Source organism: Podarcis cretensis, assembly GCF_951804945.1.
Source record: "Podarcis cretensis genome assembly, chromosome: 1".
Lineage (NCBI taxonomy): Eukaryota > Metazoa > Chordata > Lepidosauria > Squamata > Lacertidae > Podarcis > Podarcis cretensis.
Genome location: NC_137170.1, coordinates 100,162,779 through 100,185,269, shown reverse-complemented (window position 1 = coordinate 100,185,269; position 22,491 = coordinate 100,162,779). Strand labels below are relative to the sequence as shown.

The window sequence follows — 22,491 nt, the reverse complement described above, 5'->3', positions numbered from 1 at the left end:
AGGGATGAAGAACAAAATATGCTTGAAAGAGTGTATGACGCAGCAAATGGCAAAAAAAACCTCATGCTGACAATTTTCCTGGTTATCAACGGGCACTAGACATTTCTTTCCTCAATTAATCTCATTAATCTAAAGAATTTTAATTAACTTTCAACGTAGCCTGCTCATTTTTAGCAGAATTGTTCTGAGAGATACAAGGATTAAAACTAGGCTGTCATTCTCCAGACTAATTAACGGTGCAGAAAGTAATTAGCAATGTCTTGATTGTATGTATATATGTATGTATAGGGAAACAAATGTGCTTCTGACTTTTCTGAGCTTCTAAAGCAAAGCAGAAGGTTAAGTCATATATAGGGATAAATATTGTTTAGAATAACATACTATATATATATATATATATATATATATATATATATATATATATATTACTATGCTATAAATCAACATAGCAATGAACATTTCACACATACCTTTCTTTTATGGGAGTCAACATATGCTAAATGATTCTCCACCTTTTTGTGTTTTGCTGGGATAATTCTGCTAGCAGGGTGTAATCTAGACTAGTATCCAAATGTACACACATTCTAAAGCTCAGGAAAATGTTTGTTTGTTTTCTGAGGGGGGGGAATCTCTCTCAGCAGTTGAGCTTAAAGATCCCATCAAACAAAAACAAAAAGGGGTTTGGTACAAGACCTCCTAAAAGGATAACTCTGAAAAAATACACCATTTAGAGTGGAAGCCATTTCCTTTTCATCAATTCTTCCACCAGAATTAAAAATGTTTTATTTATTTTTTTAAACCAGCAACTATGGAAGTTACAGCAGTAGATCTGCATTCCTTATAACACCCTCTGACTGCCTCTTCCCATATGAACTAATTTGGGCAATGCAATGATCATCTGAAGCCCTTCTTTGTGTACCGCCTCCACAAGGGGTCCCGAGGGTGGCAAAAATGGGAACAGCCCATTTCTGCGGTGGCTCCCCATCTGTTGAATGCTGTCCCCAGAAAAGACTCGCCTTCGTTACATATATTTAGGCACCAGGAGAAAACATTTCTCTTCAATCAGATGTTTGGCTGATTAACATTCTATGTCTTTTGTGGGACGGGGGTTATTGGTTTGTATTGGTTTTTACCTTATTATGCATTTCCCTTTCTCAGTTTGTATGTTGTAAACCACCCTGGGATCTTTGGACAAAGGGCAGTATACAAATTTAAGAAATAATGGTAATTTATTGTTCTTGAATTATCTATGTGTTTTTCTCAGTAGGAAGGCATTTGAATCTCCCTCCATTTTTAAAAAAGTACCAGAAAAGGGAACAGATTACATTAAATCAGCAGCCTCTTTAAGTGAATGAAGTGGATAGAGAGCTCTGTCTGTTTCACCTCTTGCAGCCTAGCTAAGTATTACCTTGTTCACCAAACCCCAGAAGCACCCAACCAGTACAGAAAGAAGGAAGAGTCATGTGGTGGTGGTCTGCATACCATCTTAGCAAGACACTTCTATAATGACATTCTTAGGTCTGAAGGAAATTAAGTTAGAAAAAGACACACCAAAGACTATGGATATGGTGTGTCTCCAGTGCCATGCATTTCTGAACAATACCTTTTGGCTGGGACCTGGCCAGAATTATTCTTCACACAGAAGACCTTCCTTGTCTGCATGCCCACTCCACAGGTGGGCTCACCATTCCAGTTAATGGTAGCATTCAGAGCTGTTACCAAGATGTTTTCTGAACAGGGACTCCATGTTGATGTTTCCCAGTAGATCTGGTTGCAAGCGTGCTCGTTGCATGTACGATATTCTTCTAGTGCATGATTAGGAGGGCATGACTTTCCACCTGTATAGAATAAAAGCAACAGTGTGTAGCAGTCTGTGTGTGTGTGTGTGTGTGTGTGTGTGTGTAAAACACTGGTTGCATTCCTGCTGCAATAAAGGATCTTCCAAGAACTAGTACAGGTAACTCCCCATTTGTGTGGGGATTGTGTTCTGGGTTACAGTGTGCATTGGTGGGGTGCGTGTAAGCCCGCCCTATTCTGGGGCAAAAAGTGGTGTGCATGTCATCCATCACGTGTGCCTTGAATGTGAACAAAATGAAAGTTGCCTGTATTGCACAATGCTGTGTTCAGTCACACACAAAAGGACAATTTCCCCAACTTATGACACTAGTTTCACGATCCTATGACTTATAATCAAGTATTGCTCAAATAACATAATTGCCCTTTATTTGAGCCATACATTATTATAAGTCATAAGCATCCACTCTGGAAGCCTATGCACATTGACTTAAGCTTCAGAGACACATGGCAGTGCTTTCAGTATTCCATGTACAGAGACCCAAAACTGGCTGTCCAACACAGTTTCAGCATACAAACTGACAAAGAGCACTGAGGTAGCAATGAGTAGCAATTACAACAGTCATGATGGAGCTAAGACTAGGATCTGAACATGTTATCACTACAGTGAGCTGCTGCCCTCAAGTAGCAGCCCTGGGATACAGGACCCGATGCATACTCTGTGGAATACTCACAGGATCTGTTGTTGATTTTTTAATCTGTATGCTAAGTTACAAAGAAGCAGAAAGTAGCAGAAAATGGAGCCACACAAATCCAACTCTGAATTTGGTATGAGTTGATAAAACTGAATTCCCTAGCTGGTGATTAATTATAGTTCTATGAAATACCAAACATCAAAGAAACTTGGAGAAAACTATAGATGCACAAGCTTATTTTTATTGCCATTGCTTTCCTGAGGCTGCAGTGTTCAAATGACCATGTAAACAATACCACCACCACCACTTACAAAGGGGGGGGGGATAGTGAGGCAGAGACAAGCACCAAGTAAATTAAGCGCCTACTGAAACACAACCATCCTTTGTTCTGCATACTTATTGAAAAATTTAGTGATATAATTCCCATTGGAAAACTGTAATTTCCAAGTTCTTAAGCTGTTCTTATGGAGGAGAAAAAAAGTTCAAATTGTTAAATTTCATTCCCTAAGCTGCCCAGCTGATGCCATTTTGCACCAACAAAGTGCAAACTGCATATCTTGTAGACGTGAAGGTACTATGTATGGCCTTTTGCATAAAAAATAGGAAAAAGATGGTCCAGAATGCCACCCAGAAGGTGTTTCCATCCCTAAGAATTCATCTTGAAAATGCATACCTATGAATCCAAAATGCCATAATCCAAAATGATGATAGGCATTCACCTAGGGGTTGTATAAATTTGTAGTCCAGGGCTTAAGAAACTGGCACCCTCCAGGTGTGGAATTCCAAGTCTCATCAGCCCCAGCCAAGATAGCCAATGACCAGAGAAATGATAATTTCATTTATGGATCACTTCCCATGAGGCATCCTGAAGCAACTCACAATATAAAAACATATAGTTCAGTTGATTAGAGTGTGGTGCTGATAATGCAGGTTTGATCCCCATATGGGACAGTTGCATACTCCTGCAATGCAGCGGGTTGGACTAGATGTTCCTCAGGATCCCTTCCAACTCTATAATTCTATGATTCTATTATATAAAATAGTTTCTAGTTTCACATTTAAAAAAACCAACAACAATAAAAGCCCCTGATCTAACTAGCATTGTTCTGTTGGTCCACTTTATCAATACTTGGCAACACTGCAAAAACTGCTTTTCATTGCCTCTTCTAAACCTTCAAAGTCACTGTACTGTTTTCAGACATATTTGGGGCCATTAAAAGCTAGCACATTACCCTTCCCTAAATCCATAAGTTGGGTAAAGTAGAACAAACAGGTCACCACTGAAGTCAAATGGAATGATCTTGAAATTACATATTCCAAACTTTAATTATCCCATGCCCCTGCAAAGGAATTAACCTATGAAATATTTAATGTGTAATTCAATATTTAAGTATTCCAATATGTGCATTCATTTTTTTAATGATACACTTAAGTTTTCACAGAAAAATATTTGGCCCTAGCTAAACACTGTTTCCTCCACTGTGTCTTTAGCTTGCTTTCTCGGATTTATGGCTCTACAGTTACCATCAATATTATTAGGAACATGCATCATCATTTAATTAATTTTTCTATGTAAATTTATCTGTTTAAAAATCAAATATTCTGATATATTAAAAAGCTTCATTAACTCATGACTTCAATGTTATCAGATACAATTTGGAAACAGAATGGATTAATGAATATTTGTACAGAGCTTTGTAGGTGAAAATTCTTTTCAAGTGATAAAGATTATTAATTACTCTTATTTCACTGGGGCTGGGGACTAATCCAAACAGTTCTCTAGGAAAATGTGGAATTATACATGACCTTGAGGAGGCACAACTCACAATCACTCCTCACCACACCGAAATATACATAATATTTGCATGCTATATTTTTTCTTTTAAAAAATGTTAATCTAATAATCCTAGGCATGTGCATTCATAACTTTGCTCTTTCCCAATTGCATTTTTGGGGTGTTTTTAACTGATCACAGGGGGCCACTATTCAACTGCTAATGCAGCACCCATCCGCTGCTAAGTTTTGAATATTTTGATGCTGGCAAGAGAACACACTATGGTTATATTAAAAATAACACATTTCAACACATACAGCCATGAGGAAAACTAAAGTATAAGGCAGAGTTTCCAGAACAGCTCTTCAAGTTTTTAACATCCACCTCAGATATTTGGTATTGTAGCATTCTGGGCCATATCTTAAGCAATGTCATAAGAAAGTAATGTTATTCATTTGCAGTCTGTTACTGGTTCAAGGACTCAAAATAGTTTGAAAGCATATCATTCAAGAGGGAAAGTCTTATCCTCAATGAATAAGGAAGTACCAAAAGAACTCCCATGGTTCTGGTATATACAGTTCCTAACCTTGCCATGACACAGGAAGTCTATAAAGAAAACAAAGAAATAGCCATAAGAGGCTATTCACCTTCTCCTGGTAATGCCAGTATTGACCTCGTTCTGCTTTGCCTGCCTTCAGCATTTTTACTGGTGCATGAGTGAGAACAAGATGACCACTGCGACCATTCAGTCACAACACAGTCCTTTCCACACGGTACTTCACATGTTATGGTCTTGGAAGGCGAAGGGGAGTCTGCACAGAGATCACCTGACACATCCTCACCTAAAATCAACACAAAATGGGAAGAGAAAAAGAAGAAGCCCGTGTTAAGAATATGACCACTTTAAAAAATATGAGTAGTTGGAGAAATATGAAAGCATGGCAGGGAGAAGACTTTGATTGGTTCACAGAAGTACTGCAGAAGGGATGCAAAGGTATGTTTCACGTGTGCACTTCATACCCTCTTCAATTACCAAACCTCATGGGCTTCTTTTGTTCTTTATGATCAGACTTCTGGGATTTGTCCTTATGGAAACACTACCAGTGGGAGTCCTCTGCTGCCTGGTCTAGATTAGAGGACTTTTGTAGAATGTGCGAGAACACATTCTTGTTCACCTTGCATCACATTCACAATAATTAAAGCTTTATTATTTTTCATATAACATTTGGAAAATGAAAAACAGGCCACAGGCAGCCCTATGTCTTAGGCCAATCGCTCTTCATGATATCTAATGTAAGTAACCCTACATTCCAAACATCATTATGCTGCATGATCCTGTGCCATCACTGCACCTAACTTGCTGCTACTGGCAATTCAAGAAAATATACAGCATGTTAAGAAATGTCTTAACCTGCACTAGTTGTTATGAAGGAAGGGAGAAAGTAACTGTTAGGTAGATTTGTAGCTGGTTGACAGGCTGAACTCAAAAGGTGCTCTTGAATCGTTCCTCATGGACGATTCACTGGGGGGGGGGAGTGACAAGTGGGGTGCTGCAGGGTTCTATCCTGGACCTGTTGTTCAACATCTTTATAAACAATTTAGATGAAGGAATGGAGGGGATAATCTTCAAATTTTCAGATGACACCAAACTGGGAGGGGTAGCTAATGCCACAGAAAATAAAATCAGGATTCAAGATGACCTTAACAGATTGGAGAACTGGGCTCAAACTAACAAAATGGATTTCAATAGGGAGAGGAGATATCAGACATTCAAAGGAGGCCCTTTCAGGCTGCACCTGGGCCTCATGGAAAATAAGAATCTCATAATGACTGAGGCCCTGTCTCTGCAAATGCAACAGCTGTTACTCAGTTCCGCTTCCATCCTGAGGTGAAACAAACAGGGTGCTTTTGTAGGGGGAATAAATACAAACTGGCCATTGTCCTAATTAACAAGTACTGTACTTCAGAATTTTTCTCATGGGCAAATATGGCTAACGTTACTTCATATATTTCTCCTAATGTTTAGTTCCACCCCAGATGCCCTCTTATTCTCAAACATCTGTGTTTGCCCTCAGCTCTCCTATGCACACCAGCAGATGGCCTCCTCAGTTTCTTTCCTTCTGTTTTGTATAATTTAGAAAAGATGCTGAAGAATTTCTTCAACATTTTCATAAAAGCTGGATATTCAGTATATAACTGATATTTATGAAGTGTTGAGGAAATCATGTCTAGTGAGCTGCAAGCCTTAAGCAGACATTCAATAAATTATTTCCTTTTTTTAAAAAAAATGCTTCAACACTAATAGAAATGCACATTTTAATCTGGAAGGGTAACGGAAATACTTGTGGTTTGTCAAACATAACCCTTGCTACACTCTGACACAACAGTACATATTAACGCATGTGCAAATATATAAAAAGGGCAGGGAAAGAGACTTGCTCATGGGCTACGGAATCTTGGATGATTCTCATGTTTGAATTCTTTAAAAGCTCAAATCTCAAACCCCTTATGAACAACATTCCCACTCTGAATGCTCTTCCTTTTAGGATACCTGCAAAGCGTTCGTTATCTTTAATGAACCCAAGAACAAACCAACAAGATCAATCATGGAGTGGGGGGGGGCAATAAAACTTAGAACTGCAATTGCAGAAGAAAACCATCTCTTCATTGGAAACTAGAGTTGTGATTACCATGAAGCTGCCTGCCAAAGAATTATAAAGCTGAGGGTAAAGCTTTCTATTGCTTTTGTGGGGCAACATGCATATACCAGCTTGCAAATGAGTGGAAGTGGAAGTCAGTGGAAGTGCTTAAAGCTGTCAATTGTGCAGCAGTAATTTCTGCATTCATATTCCTAAATGAGGACAGCCTCTTAGTCCCCGAAGTATGAATAAAACTTTTCAAGCACATTATGGGGAGTAATAGAGAGAATTGAGCAGGCAATCCCACTACAAGATATGTTCTATATATATATATGCATGCCTCTGCTGATCAGACAAAATTTGACTTGCCTAATCGCTATACTATTATTCTAGCCTGCCAAAAGATGAATTAAGTTTGAAAATCCCTCTCCTACAGGAACACATCTCATCATGAATGAGTATCAATCTTTTCTGTGACATCTTTGGAAAGATTCTCTCACTGCATCTACCTCTATTCAATCATTCTCTCTGAACGGTCCATTTCAGTAGCAGCACTCTGTGTGTTCAACACTGAGCTGACAGCTGAGCAAGCTAAGGGTTTGGGGTTGGGGAGAGAAGAGGAACTCTTAAACCGCGCACCAATTATGTGCTTGCCTCTACAGGTCATGCTAGCATTATAGTCTTTGCAAGCATTTTGACATCCTGCCTGTATGGCAGTTGTTACCACATCTCAGAGAACTGGGGTCAAGGTGGAAGTTGTGAGGAGTCCTTCAAGGAAAAGGTAGGATGAGGAGACAGCAATACTTTAAAGTAGCTGAACTGTGAAAATCTGTTCTGTTTCACCATCTCTATTTACAAGTAATAAACAAAATAGTCAGTTCCTGTCAGGTTTATGGTCTACAGCAGACAGAAGACTTACTTCCATCTCTTCTTTTTTACTCATAGTAGAATGAGTTGCCCATATTTAACACTTGGCTCAATCTGTGTGGGTGGTACCTACAAGACAGTGGATAGCTTCTGGAAGAGGAACCTAAGTTGGCCTTGGGGAAAATATATGCATTTGTTTTTATGTAGGAGAAAGAGATGTGATTGAAAATCTATCACTCTTGGAAACATTTTGAATATTTTGGTATGAAAAAAGGGAAGAAAGACTCTCATCCACAAGGTATATTTAAAACCACCCGAGTGAGACTGAATCCTACTGAAAAAAATATGTGGATCTTGAGACTCAAGTGGTTTCAAGCAATTCTATTCAAGTGTGGTGGGAAGTAAGTTTCCAGATGTGTAACAAGTGCAGAATGCAAAATTTTCTCAAAAGTTTTGTAAGTCTGGGCCATTCTCCCAATGAATTACAGAAATCTTTTGTTTAAAAAGAATAGAAATACAGTAAGCCTGCAACTTGCACAGGGGTTATATTCTGAGGATCATGCCTAAAGCCAAAAGATAGATGGGGGAATTGGGACTCCCACCCCCACCCCATTCTAACAAATTGCTATCCCATAGAAGGGTCCAGTGGTGTGCTTCCCAGATGGGGCCTGGTAAGCCAGGACTCCCCCCCCCCCATGCTGATCTGAGAGGGACTGCCCTGATTTGATGTACGTTATGGGATGAGCCTTAACCTGGGATTAACCCTACTCAATAATCAACCAGCAGTCGGGCTGTGTGATTCAGGGTACACACCCAGTGCCTACGCCAAGACCAACTTAAAAATGTAATCAACAACATTGTGGCCTATTTTATCCCAAACTAATTGTCCTGTGATTATTTCATCTTGATGATAGTTCTTGGCTGTTCCCGGCCTTATTATATTTGGCAGCAGTGGTTGCAGCCTGGCATGGGAGGAGGCAGCACTGGGGCAGGGGGTGTGCACCTGTTTCCCACACAGCCTTGGAGGGCATCATTTCCTTCCCCAGAAGTCACATAGGCTTCCACTGGTTTGTCCATGATTTTGTCCAATCAGCTTCCCCACCCACCCTGGAGAAGGAACTGGCAAACCACTCCAGTATTTTGCCAAGAAAACTCCATGGACATAAAAAAAAGGAGAAGCTTTGAGAAGAAAGTGAGAGTTTCCAAGGCATGCTCTGTTTTCATGGTGTCATGGAGAGTCGAACACGACTAAGACGACTAAACAACAAAAATGGAAGCATCGACTTGCCATACTTGGGGTCAAGGTTGAATTTGTCTTCCAGACAAATTGGGCCCATCTGGAGGTTTTGCCTTCCTCATAACAATTGTCACAACTTTGGCAAGTAAGGTATTGGGGTTGTATCCTTAGTCAAGGTGGATGTGTGTGTGGGGGGGGGTTGTGTATAGCCAAAGCACATCATTCAATTGTGGGTAGGATTGCGAAAGTATTTTTTCTTAGACGCCTGTCCCTGTTTGTTTCTTTGTTTGTTCCTTTGTTTTTCCCCAAGCACATAAAGCTGAATACACATAAGTTAAATGTGTCAAAGTTGCAGGCTTACTGTTCCAGTGAGAGGTTTATTGGGCAGTCTTCAGTCTCACTTCATCATAACATGGTCCTCACCCATTTTCCTATTAATGGGTCATGTAAAAAGGCATTACATTATGCCAAGCATGCCCAAAGTCTGTTTCAGGGTGCCTAATCCAGCCTGCTGATCGATTTAATCTGGCCCCCGTGGCAGTATATGTATATGTATAAGGGTAAAATCCTTAAAAAAGCTCAGCAACTGCATGATTATGCCACATTGCGACATACAACACTAATAAGGCACTCGTTACTTGCATTTGCTAGTACAGAATCTATTGTCACTTTTAGTCCTGTCTGAAGACAGTCTACATTTTGACAAACAAAGAGACTGAAAGGATAGTAGAAGAAGCAAGGGTAAAAAGGTAAAGGTAAAGGGACCCCTGGCCATTAAGTCCAGTCGTGATCGACTCTGGGGTTGCGGCGCTCATCTCGCTTTACTGGCCGACAGAGCCGATGTTTGTCCGCAGACAGCTTCCGGGTCATGTGGGTCATGACTAAGCTGCTTCTGGCAAACCAGAGCAGTGCACGGAAACGCCATTTACCTTCCTGCCAGAGCAGTACCTATTTATCTACTTGCACATGAAGTGCTTTCAAACTGCTAGGTTGACAGGAGCAGGGACTGAGCAATGGGTGCTTACTCTGTCGTGGGGATTTGAACCGCTGACCTTCTGATTGGCAAGCCCAAGGCTCTGTGGTTTAACCCACAGCGCAATCCCACATCCAGGGTGCGTAACAGGGGGCAAATGTGCACACAAATTCAGCTACACATACTTAAAACTTCATTACAGTTGTGGACAGGGTCTAGATGGATCAGTCAATTGACAGCCCATTCAAATATGCATTTTATTTAATGTACACATTTCTAAATATATTTTATCCAAACAGTTTTTTAAACAATTTTTGAGCCGAGAACTGCACCACAAAATTCAGAGAACTGTGAAATATGAATAATATAATTATGTCCTGATTTGTGTACAAGTCCAAGTTGACAGGACAAAATCCTCCTTCATTCCTAGTTGGGGATGAAGATTTAAGGTTGAACCAAAGGCTTTTTAGCAGAAGTAGGCTTTGAGGAATGTACTGAAGGAAGGAAGATATGGAGGGACCTGCCACTTCCCAGGTGTTCCTAAAGGGAACTCCAAGTATAAAGGGCAGTAAGAGCAAGAGCCTAGCAGCACTTGGATCATTGATAATAAAAGAATATGATATACTTCCTGATCCAGCAGATGAGTCAAGTTATGCTAAGCATATCAATATATATCTTCTCCAGGATATATATGGCACGTAGATTCTCTTTTGCCCTGTTACACTAGGAGATATTGGACTACTATATATAATTCTGCAACTAAGCCCTCAAAGACAAAAGACCCTAATTTGCACATAAATGACTCACAGAACTTTTTTTTTGTATCTTCTAATGACATGCTGTCCATCAATATTACTCCTTCTATTCATTCATGTCCTCCATGTAAAATAATGAAACAGTCATTAAAATACTATGCTGCTATAAAATTTTATATCTCATTTAAATCTCTGGAAACAATGCCAATAAACCTTGAGTAACTGCTTGTCTATAACAAAGATGTCAGTAGATAGTAGCAAATTTTAAGAGTGGGGAGGAGATGGGGAAATCAAAGTTGCCATTTGCCTGCTTACTAATAGCAATTTCAAATCTTTCAGCATAAATAGGCTTAACAGGGTAAAAGTATTTCCCCAGACATCTAATTAGCTAATGGAACTGTTACATTTAAACATTTCACAACAACGCCAGAACTGAGGAGTGTAAGATTGATTTGATACAGCCATCTATAAATGTACTCAGCTCTTCGTTATCTCGCCATTGACTTTTTTTCCATGTTGAGACACCAAATCAAACACTAATAAGTCTGAGTACAGATTTATTCCTCTGACTGCACTGCACGGCCAACGGGAAGGTCTATGTCACACTTCACAGAAAATTTCTACCTGGGCGCTGACTTTTGCTAATGCCAATCCATAGTTAAGAACTTCTGTGAGAAGCATTGTCAGTTTGTCAGTGTAACCAGCAGGGTGAGAAGTAAATCTAATTGCTTTGGCCCCATCACTATTCCAGCAACAGAAAGGGAGACTAAAAAAACAATAATAATAGAAAAGCCAAGAAAAGAACAGCCAAGGCAGGAAATGACAAAGCAGAAAACAAGTAGCAAAGACTTAATGTGCGACAAAGGGAGAAATAAAACTGCATGCCTGTTTCAGAACACACAGAGAAGAATCAAGGGAACAGGTGATAAACACATGGGATGGAGGAACGGGAACATGGAAGACTCCTCTTTCCTCCCCGAAAAGGGCCATGTGAGGAGAGAAGGTGAAGGAATAACCAAAGCCTTTTCCCCTTCCCTCTCCACAGGGCCATATACCACCAGCTGCTTGTTGGAAGGGAACTTTATGACCTGTGACATGTTAATGGAGGTGTGTGTTAAAATGTGCAGCGATGCTAATTGTAAACTGCCTTGGAAGCATTTGTATCCTGAAGCATATAAAGGGTGGTGATAAATAAATAGATAAATACCAAAGTAGACTGAATGCATAGTGTGCAGGTGCCTCCCCCCCCCCCCCGTTTCTCGTTAATTACAGGTACACCCTCTTGCTCTGACTCCATATTGCTGTTGGGATTACTGCACCAAACGGAAGGTTTATCCCTGCTGTACCATATATATATAAAATTTCCTGTGTGCCTACAAACTTTGGGGGAAAGTTCCCATTAGTGCCAATAGATTGCCCATCACCACCACCACCTCCCGCAGCCTTATACCTTATGTGAAAGGGGGAATAAAGATCTTTCCTCACACACTGCAATCCTGATAACAATCCTTCCTGAGCCTGTAATTAATTAAAGCAAAACGAGAGATGCATTTGCATGCTATTCATTAGGCGCAACATTTACGTCTGGCCCAAAATCAATTTTTGAAAATTGTCAGGGCTTTGTCATTCCACACAATGCAAAATTAATTTAAAAAAACCTGCAGCTGTAATATGTAGTTATGGCCACTAGCTTACATAGTTCCAAAAGGGGGTTATACAAATTTCACGGAGAATATATCGATCAGTGGCTGTTAGCAAAGGTTGCTAGACGGAATCCCAAGTTTAGAGGCATTATACCACCAACTAATTTATAGAGAGATCAGTAGTGCTGGGGGTAGCAATTGTCCTTATGCCTGCCTGGCAATCTTCCCAGAATAATCTAGCAGGGTCCCCGTGGAAAGCTAGATGGGAGTTTTGGTCTACCCAAAGGACTTGCCTGATAACTATTAGAACATAAAGCATTTCAATTAAAATCACACAAAACAAAATATAAAGGAAGGAAATAGCTTTCCTAAGTTTTGTTTGTATCAGACCCACTGTATTACTCACTGAACTCCTGCCCAAAGCATATTCTTCATCTTCAGCTGAACAATCTGTGCAAGAGCCTATGAGAGATTTCTATGAAGATGATTTATAGCTACAACATCCACACAAGGGGAATCTCCCCCCAAACGTGTCCAGACACTTGAAAGCCCTTAGAATCTGGTATGGCAATTGACAAGACACAAAAAGGGGATATTAGCTATACATTGCATCTTGGGATCTTTTTTTTAAAAAGGGAAAAATAGAGGCTGCCCTAGAAAATCAGCCATAGGAGGAGAAGAGTGAAAACTGGAGACATGCCTTTTTTAAACAAAAAAGACTGGCTCCCCATTTCACTGAATCCACTTTTAACTTAGCTAAGTTTAAATACCTGCACAGAAGTTCCCTCTGTTCCTTTGCCATTCAGTGTATCTTCTGTCCTCATTTGTCATAAATTAGGTGCTTCCATTTTTTGGCACCAATTTGTCACTCACTGATTTTCTGCTTTTTTAGCTCCTATGTTTTATGCTGATTTCAGTTGATGTTTTGCTGGGCTTTTTTGTTTTGTTTTGTGATTTGTGTGTGTGTTTATTGTGAATCGCATCTGCATTTTATTGTTTATGCAAATTACAAAGAGAACTTTGTTGGATGGTGGTATGCAAGTGAAATACACAATAATAAATAAATTCTCTCCTCTCCTTTCTTTCTGTTTTTTGAGGGAGGGTTAGCTTTGGCTTGGTTTAATTCTTCTGTCTCTCATTTTCCCTTTCAAATTCTCCTCAACAGTTCTCTTTATATATATTATCCCGCATAGTTGGTATTTTCAAGATGTCAGTACTTTGCCCTATTTCCCTCCCCAGCTCCTGGTCTTTCACAGTGCAATGCTATGTCCATCTACTCAGAAGTAAATCCTGTAGAACTGAATAGGGCTTGCCCCCAGATCAATAAAGTTAGGATGGCAGTCTTAGTCTGTCTTTTTATAAAAAAATAATAATTGATGATCTGTCACTTTAACTCTGAATTCCTGCTCTTTAAGCATTGGTGGCTACAGTGGCTAATTGTCTTTTGGCTATTATCACTTCATGGATGTCTGCTCATTTTCTTAAATTAACCTAGATAAAACTGAATTTCTTGTAATTCATCAGCAATAAATCTCTGCCTATCCAACAGTTTCTGAACCTTAATTATCTTATAATCCACCATTCTTTCCAGGCATGTAACCTTGGTGTAAAATTTAGTTCTCTTCATTTTTCACTCCTCAGTTCCAGTCCATGGCTGGATCACATAACATACTAAAACCTTGAAGAAAAAATCCATTACTAAGGTCTCTCTGCCCTTTACGATCCCCATGAAGCTTTTAGTTAATGTTCATCTGCTTCTATCGTCACAGATAACATCTCTCTTCTGTCCTTGATCCTTTCCACCTTGCAAATTGTACTCAATGTTCAGACAACCCAGCTAACACTGACTGGTTTATACACATAGCAGAACGAGGAGGCATAATGGACAGTGCCACTGCAGGTTGCAGCTGGAGGGTGACACTTTTGTATGGGTCCCAAGTTAAGTACACACAAACACATGTGACTACCAGGAAAAGAAAAACCACCACCAAGCAGCACATCATGCAGAAAGGTTTTCAGCCCAGCCTGCTCCCTGAAGAGAGAGTTTTCTACCTACAGCCAGTTTTATATTATTTGATTGTGTTTGTGTGTTGCACATCGGAGCATAAAAAATGCAATTCACTACATGCCTGAAGTGGCACAGCTCACTCTGCCACCTCATTCTGATGCATATGAAAACTAAGATTTTTTCCTCAGAGCATTGTTATATATAGATATATATTGTGGATTTTGTTGCCAAATGTCTATTGCTTTGATGCAGGATAGTTGTTATTATTTGATGATGAAGATGGTGATAACTGGGCTGAATATTCCCCGACACTTTTGTGGAAACTTGCTCTTTCAGTTGCACTCTTAGGACAAAGTGCACCTGCTACATCACAACATACGAATGACATTCAAGATTGGAAAGTGTGTGTCCTCACTGGCCATGGAGTGGCAGAGCACCTCTAGTCCTGGCATGGTAGTATAGGATTGCTCTGCCCATGTACATAAAATAATTTACCTACTTACAAGGGAGGGAGCAAATCTAATAGGCTTGCAAATATGATTTGAATTGGAAAAGTTTCTGTTTTCCAAAACACTGGATGATAATGATAATGAATGATTATAAACGCATTGTGGATTTTTCAAGGGAATCAACAACCTTTTTCCAAAACACCTGGGAATCTCCAAAATTAAAGGATAAATGGTTGTGGGAACGACAGGAGCTTTTCTACAATGAAAGAACCAGTATATCTAATACTCAGATTTGGCCCAATCCTGCAACTAATCTGGGTCTGGTATGTACTACTTAACCTGGAATAGTTACTCCTTGGCACCTTTTAACAACACATGCTTTACTTATAAACACAGTGATTAAAAATGGATTAGAAGATTCTAATCCAGATCAGTGGGGGCAGGAAGAGAAAAGAACAGCAACAACAACCATGATGCTCATTGATTTCAGTGCAGTTTTATTTCAGGTAAGGATGCATAAGGACTACAGCCATAGCCATGCAATTTGAAGGCTATTTGGAGTGAAGCAAGAAGCAACACCCAGCATTAAGATAGTAGCATTAAGATCAAGAAGCATTCTGGGCAGAAAACAGAAATCACCTTAAGTATCCCCAATTTTGCCAGCTATAGGCAGAAGAATGTTCTCATCAATATTCAGAATTTAACCAGAAGTTTCATCTTTGCTTAGTCATGCTGGCCACATGACCCGGAAAAACTGTCTGTGGAGCGGACAAACGCTGGCTCCCTCAGCCTGTAAAGCGAGATGAGCGCCGCAACCCCAGAGTCATTCGCGACTGGACCTAATGGTCAGGAGTCCCTTTACCTTTTAATGCCTAGCATGGAATCTCTATTCCATAAAATACATGAACCCAAAGTCTACAGTGATGTCAGAAACAAAGTTGTATGAAAGCCTTGACATGCAGAAATTTAAGAATAATTCAAAAAACATATTTTAAAATGAAAAATAAATAAATATAGGTGCTTAGTCACCATCTATTGTGAGTGGAAAACCAAGAAAGTAATTTCAGCTAAAGGAATTAACAAGCAGAAACATGTGACTGGAGTGTACTTATGAGATCAATTTGTGCCACTTTTGACAAATTGGGAATGGCTGGCACCCCACGCACAAAGATTTGAATGACAGTGACATTATGTAAAGTAGCTTGCACCTATGCAGGTAAGTTTAATCATGTGCAATACAAACACAGCAACTTGATCCCAGTGTGATGAGAGGCAGCTGCTATCCCATACTATCATCTCCCTGACAAGTACATTACAGGAGGTTTTAGTAAATACTTATAGCTCGCTCACCGGTGTTCATAATTCCTCTGAGATGATTAATTGTCTAACCCAGATTATCACTGTTATTTAGCAACTCCTCAGCTTGCATTCAATGCTTTGCTTGTTCCACTGAAATAGAAGAAGGAGCCAATTTATGCAGCAGCTCCATGTGTGTATCAAAACGCACTGCAACAATTGCTATGCTAACACTGGCCCCACCCATTCCTGTCTTGCCCACCAGTGTTGCTGGGGCAATAAACCAGTTCAGAGCAATGGCACAAGTGTGTTTCAGTTACGCTTACTTTTGTGCTTCAAGCTTATTTGTAGGATAGGTGATAGGTCCCAAAGTATTTAAATTTAATACTGTCCTCTTTTTCTCACTGAGATCCTTCCTTAGATTTATTAAGTGTTTCACTTTTAGCTGAAGACACGCAGACAACACACACACACACACACACACACACACACACACACACTTGAGCCACTATACCACAACATAAATGTTATCTTTCTAGTGTGCTTCTATTTTGCCTCTGAGCCTCAAATTTTAATTACATCATTAATAATTATGCCATCATTTACAGCCCATAGCACATGATTCCTAAGGAGGCATTTAAAGAGTATTAAATACCAAAGCAGCTCCATCTTCTATAACCGGTCTACCGGTTATCTTATAACAACTGTCTAATCCTACACACAATTCAGTTATGATGGCATCTATAAAACCATTCATAGGGATCGATCATTTATGATACTATAAAAAGGAAACAGTCCACCTGGGGAAAAATATTGTTTTTCTTTTCCAAACTTAAGGATGATAAGGATTCTCAAATTCATTCAAGTCTGCCACTGACACGAACACTTGCTCCTCTTTCAAAAGATAGAATCATTAGACAATTGAAGTGTCCATTAAAACAATACATTCCAGACCTCTGCAATGAAGAAAAATATATGTCCTAACTCCTCCCCATGGCCAGCAGAGGGGACCAGCGGCAGACATGGCAGCTAGAAAGGAGATCACCCTCAGCATGAAGAGACAGTACTGTCTATACAGGGCCATCTCTTTCCTCTTTGAAGGGGCCCTGCCAGTTCTCCTGCTGTATGAGGGCCACCACTTCACCACCACTGTCTACTGGGCTGCTCTCCTGGGACTAGCTCCATTCCAGGGAAATTCTATTGGTTTATTAGGGAAAGCACATGGTAAATACATTGCATATTCTTTTGATATTTATTTTTCTATTCTCCCTTTCCAATTTCCAGTATATGATTTCCCTCACCCCCACCACTCACCATCACCCATCATTTCCATGGATGCCCTTGATCTCATAACTCATGGTTGCCATTTCTCCACCATTATTCCTCTTTCCCTTCCTATGCTTGCTTCCTTCCTTAACATGCCACTATGTCACCTGTTCTCAAAAAGCCATGGCTTGACCCATCTTCCTTCTCCCCCCCACCTCACTTCCCTTTTATCCTTCTCTCGCTGCACTCTTGACATCATGCAATTTGGCTTCCACTCTCAGCACTCCACTGAAATTGCCATTTCCAAGATGGTCATTTATCTCCACAAGTCTCTACTCAATTCTCATCCTCTTAGATCTCCTCAGTGCAGTTTGTGACTTTCTTTTTGCTTGAATCCATTTATTCCTGAGATCTCTGTCATCACCTGGTTTTACTGCAGTGTTTCTATAGGTGGAAAGCTCTTTCTCTAATTTTTTGTCTATCTGTTAGGGTCCCTCACAAATCTGTGCTCTCAACTATTCTTATTCTGCACAACCCATTCAGGCAAATATTTCACCCTTGGGAAAACATCTAAGAGATTCCAAGGAGAGTAAAGTTTAGTAAATCGCTGAATTAAGTCCAATGATTGCCTACAGCATGGCAAACCAGGACATTTCAATGAAAGTTCAAGAGTTGGATTTTCAATATGATTCTGCATATTTCTGCAGATGCAATGTATGTAGTGTATGCAATCCTACATACCCTTACCAGGGAGTAAGCCCCATTGATGGGACTTACCGTACTTTTCTGTCTATAAGACGCCCCCTTGTATAAGACCATTTTGGGGACTAAATTTTAAGAAAATGAGGGGAGATGGCCCAAAGTTATTGAGCCTCTCCCCTCACGCAGCTGTGGGCAGGAAACACTCCCTAGATCATTTCCTGTGCGCAGGGGCATCAGGTGAATTTGCGCCCCCTCCAGCCATCTGGTTTGCAGGAGCGCAACTTCCCCCAATGCCACCACTCACGGGAAACGATCCCGGGAGTGCTTCCCATGTGCAGTGGCATTGGGTGAATTTGCGCTCCTGCCAAAGAGCTGGCTGGTGGCATGCAGCTTCTCCCCCCAGTGCAGCTGTGGGCAGGAAACACACACACACCACCGCTTGCTGTGGCATCTGGGGAAGCTGCGCTCCCACCAACCGAATGGCTGGCGGCACGCCGCTTCTCCCCTCCCGCCATTCTACTATCAGTGTATTGGACGACCCCAGTTTTTTGACGTGATTTTTGAGTCAAAAAACCTCATTCAATACACGGGAAAATATGGTACTTCTGTGTAGACATGAAAAGACTATGTTGTAACACAGCAAAGTGAAAGAACTGCATGCCCAATAGGACTTTGGGCTTATGTTCTGCAGCCCTCCTCTACCCTCAATTCATGCGAAGAATGGCATACTATTTATTTTTGTATTCCAGCCACATCACATAACAGGTCCTTAGGACTAAAAAAACCCAAATCCAAACCCAAATAAGTTGCAAAGCAACTAACATTTACAACAAAAGAGCTCTACCACATTAATGATTAAAACCCATCTAAAAGCCACAAGAACTTGAAGGAATTCCAAAAGGTGTGGGTGATATCACATGGAAGGAATGGCATAAACGGGGGCGGGGGTGGGGGAGTCAAAACCAGACATGAAAGAAAATGCTATGGGTATGTCTAAATGACCTCTCTTTAGGTTGTGGGCTATGTATTATTACGATATGTATTGTATCCGGGGCGTTCATATTCATTTAGAGACATGTGTTGTGGTACTATAGGAATCTATTAGGGGGCAGTTTGGCAGCCATATTCCTGTCAGGGAATGAGTTAGCAAGTCACTGACATAACTAAGTTTCAAAAGATAGGCATAATATCCGAGGCAACATGAGTCACAATCACATGTTTGCATCTTAAATGGTGCCCTTCCATTGGCAGAAAGCTGTTTGATCTAGCAGAGTCTTCCATTCATGGGAAAGTGGTGCGATTTCTTTCTGGCTAATCTGAATGCCCCTGTGCCCCCCGCCATCAGCTTAAGGGGCCTAGGAGATCCTTTGGAGCAGCATGGTAGGTAGACCAGGGGACTGAAGAAAAAGGGTTTTGAGAGAAACAGCTCTGGCTCTCCAATTTTCCTCTGCATTTGAGCCTTTGGTGCTGTCCCAGAGAGCTTAGGTTTTGGATTATACAAACATTTCCAGTGCTTTTTAAACTTGTCCACGCGTGTGCTACAGCTGTTTCTAAAAAGTAACCATGTTCCATGGTTATATACTGTGGCACATTAGACCAAGAGGTTTGCTTTGCTTTGCTTTGAACATGAGTACCGTATTGGCCCAAATATAAGCCGCACCCAAATATAAATCACACCTTTAAAATTCCGCAGGCAGTCTATGTCTATTCCGTTTTACCGTATGTCTGCTTCAGCAGCGATATCATAAAAGCCAATTTTTGTAAGGTTGCAAATTTAAGCTGCACTTAAATTTTCACAGTCAGAATTTGGGGGGGAAAGGTGAGGCTAATATTCAGGACAAAACGGTAAATGTGAGAACTTGTGACTGACTATCATAGTACTGAAGAAAACCAATGTTTGGTCAAAGCATGCTTGGTGTTGTTGTTTTTTAATATACATCGTTGTTTATCATATACCAGCATTTGTCTATCTATTTTTCATGTATCGAGGCATTTGTTTTTCATTACTGTAGTTATAAAATGTGATAAATTTAGTTGTATAATATTTGAGGGTATTTTCTTTAATTGTACTGATTGCATTCACCAATTTGTTTGCTCTTTTGGTCCAGCATCCTGAACAATGCACACTATTCAAATGTCGCAGTTCCACATGTTATTCTGAGTTAAAACAAACACATAAAATCAATAAAATCAAATAAAAATCAAATGAGTTCCTCCATTTTAAGCTCACCATAGTGCTGGTGGCAGAACTTGTGTTGGTTTTCCACAATGGAAGGGGGACATTAAAGGGTGTCTTAAAATGTACCCTAGCCCACCCCCCGCAACACACTAATGAAAAAAGTAATAATCTTTCTATAACTTAAGGGGAGGGAAAAGCCACTTCCACTCATTCAGATATTAAAATGGAGAAGTGTTATTTGATGGCAACTGCTTTCTACAGGATATATTTCCCACTTGCATGTTCAAGAAATGAGAACGTGGGCAGGGAAAAATATTAAAACCTTCAGTATTAATAAATATTTCCCAAGCTAAGTATTTTGTGACAAACCTCCTAATAGATGGTGTTCAAAATTCAGAGCACATCGGTGAGCATGATTACATTACTGTCTCCAATTTATTTCTCTCCTCTCATGCATGACAATAAAATACTACCTTTGAACTTTTATGTAGCATAGCTGAGTGAATTGAGTCCATGCAGGCACACAAAAAATATAATAAAGCTTTTACTAATTCTATAAATTATTGAAGCCCTCACACAGCAAATAGAATCTTGCTGTCTTCATGCATTCTTAAACTCTGACTTGGCAATATATATTTATATAGTGTATGTTGTTTGTGCTTCTCTGGGTGTGTTTTTGAACAGGTAGCTCAGAAGTGCAGCACTGGAGTCCCAGCTTCCCTCCTAACTCTGAAGCTGGGGGGGGGGGGCGGACGGGGACAAGTCACAAGGCCCAGAGCACCACAAAATTTTGCTTGGCCTTTACTCTGTAAAACAGGGTAACCTCATGTATGAAACCTGACACTTTGGAATAAATTTAGCATAGTATGAGCTCTGGAATCATGCAGATTTGGGTATTTCCCCCAGCCATTGGACTGTTCTATCATACTGTATCATTACTATATTATACATAAGAAACACTACAGTCACAACAGGACTGGATTTGTCCTCTCATAGTACAGTGTTTTGTAATATACCTTTCTCATTGCTAAGTTTCCTCTTCCTTTGTCGCATCAAGCTAGGTTGTTAAGTAATAGGAGCTATGCAGTAATTGGGCGTAAAAAACTAAGAAAAATAAAAACTAACTGACTAGGGAGCTGATGCATATGTACAGAAGAATATAAAATGACTGGACCACATCATGTAGTAGTTAATACAGTCAAAGCAACCATAAATGCAACGTAACAGGAAATGCAGTACTAAACTGCAGATAAGATTACTGGCACAATCTCCTTTTTCATCCAAAAGGTCACGTAGCACATGAGATTTAGTCTTACTGATTTGGAATGCAAATTAACTCCTACTCTGAGGAACCTCAAAATCATTTACAGAGATGGGTAGGTTAACACAACCATTAGGTTCTGTTCTGATGTTTTGTTTTGTTTGTTTTCTTGTTTGCACTCTGAACACATCACTTAATTTAAAAGGAAAGGTAAGGAACAACTATTTGATTTTGCAAAAATGTTTGATTTCTGATTATACTTAGGACAAATTGCCTCTTCCATGAATCAGGATTAATCTGCATTGAGGATCAAATGGCACTAGCTCTGGGTACATTTTTTTAAATAAATAAAAAATCATAGTTACTATCATGGATTATCTGAGCACACACTGAATTCATCTAGAACTGTAACATAACCATCCTTCAACGAAGACTGTTAGATGTAAGAGGCCGAATTGACATTGCTGCCCCTTCCTTTCCAAGTGTTGTATATTGGTTAGCAAGTGCAAAACATCTGTATTCCTTCCCAATTTCATTTACTTTTATACTTATTTGAATTGTTCCTCTTGCTTCCTCTTTTGCCTATGCTAATTGTTGTCATTGTTTTCAATTGTGGCACATTCGCCTGCGATTTTCCCCTTACCTCATGTCAAGAAATGCATGGCTGATTGGTTGAAAACACCACACACCATTTTTTTGCCCTGGCATTATAATGGCACCTTCCATCCCGCCACAGTTTGAACTGAAGTTCCACAACAAGAGGCTGCTGGAGGGGGAAACGTACATGTTTTTATAGATGAGCTCATTGTGGAGGGCTGGGAGTGGCTGTCTCAAGGCCAGACACCATACCCCTGAAGAAGCTGAACTACATATTAGTCACAGAAAAACCTGCCAACAGCCAATTTCCTGATGAGGTTCCACAAGCAAAGTCCCAGCAGCAGAATCAAAACTAT

The 22,491-nt window shown here is 40.1% G+C and overlaps 1 protein-coding gene across 7 annotated transcripts in view; it reads right to left on the bottom strand.

Moving 5' to 3' along the window:
- The window catches only part of THSD7B (thrombospondin type 1 domain containing 7B), a 452,267-nt gene that overhangs the window by 144,906 nt on the left and 284,870 nt on the right, over positions 1–22,491 (bottom strand). For all 7 annotated transcript variants that reach the window (XM_079993005.1, XM_079993004.1, XM_079993009.1 and 4 more), the window contains 2 exons: positions 4,911–5,105; positions 1,604–1,838 (listed from right to left, as the gene is read on the bottom strand). In XM_079993005.1, coding sequence (XP_079849131.1) covers positions 1,604–1,838; positions 4,911–5,105 — 430 coding nt within the window. The remainder of the gene's footprint in view (positions 1–1,603; positions 1,839–4,910; positions 5,106–22,491) is intronic.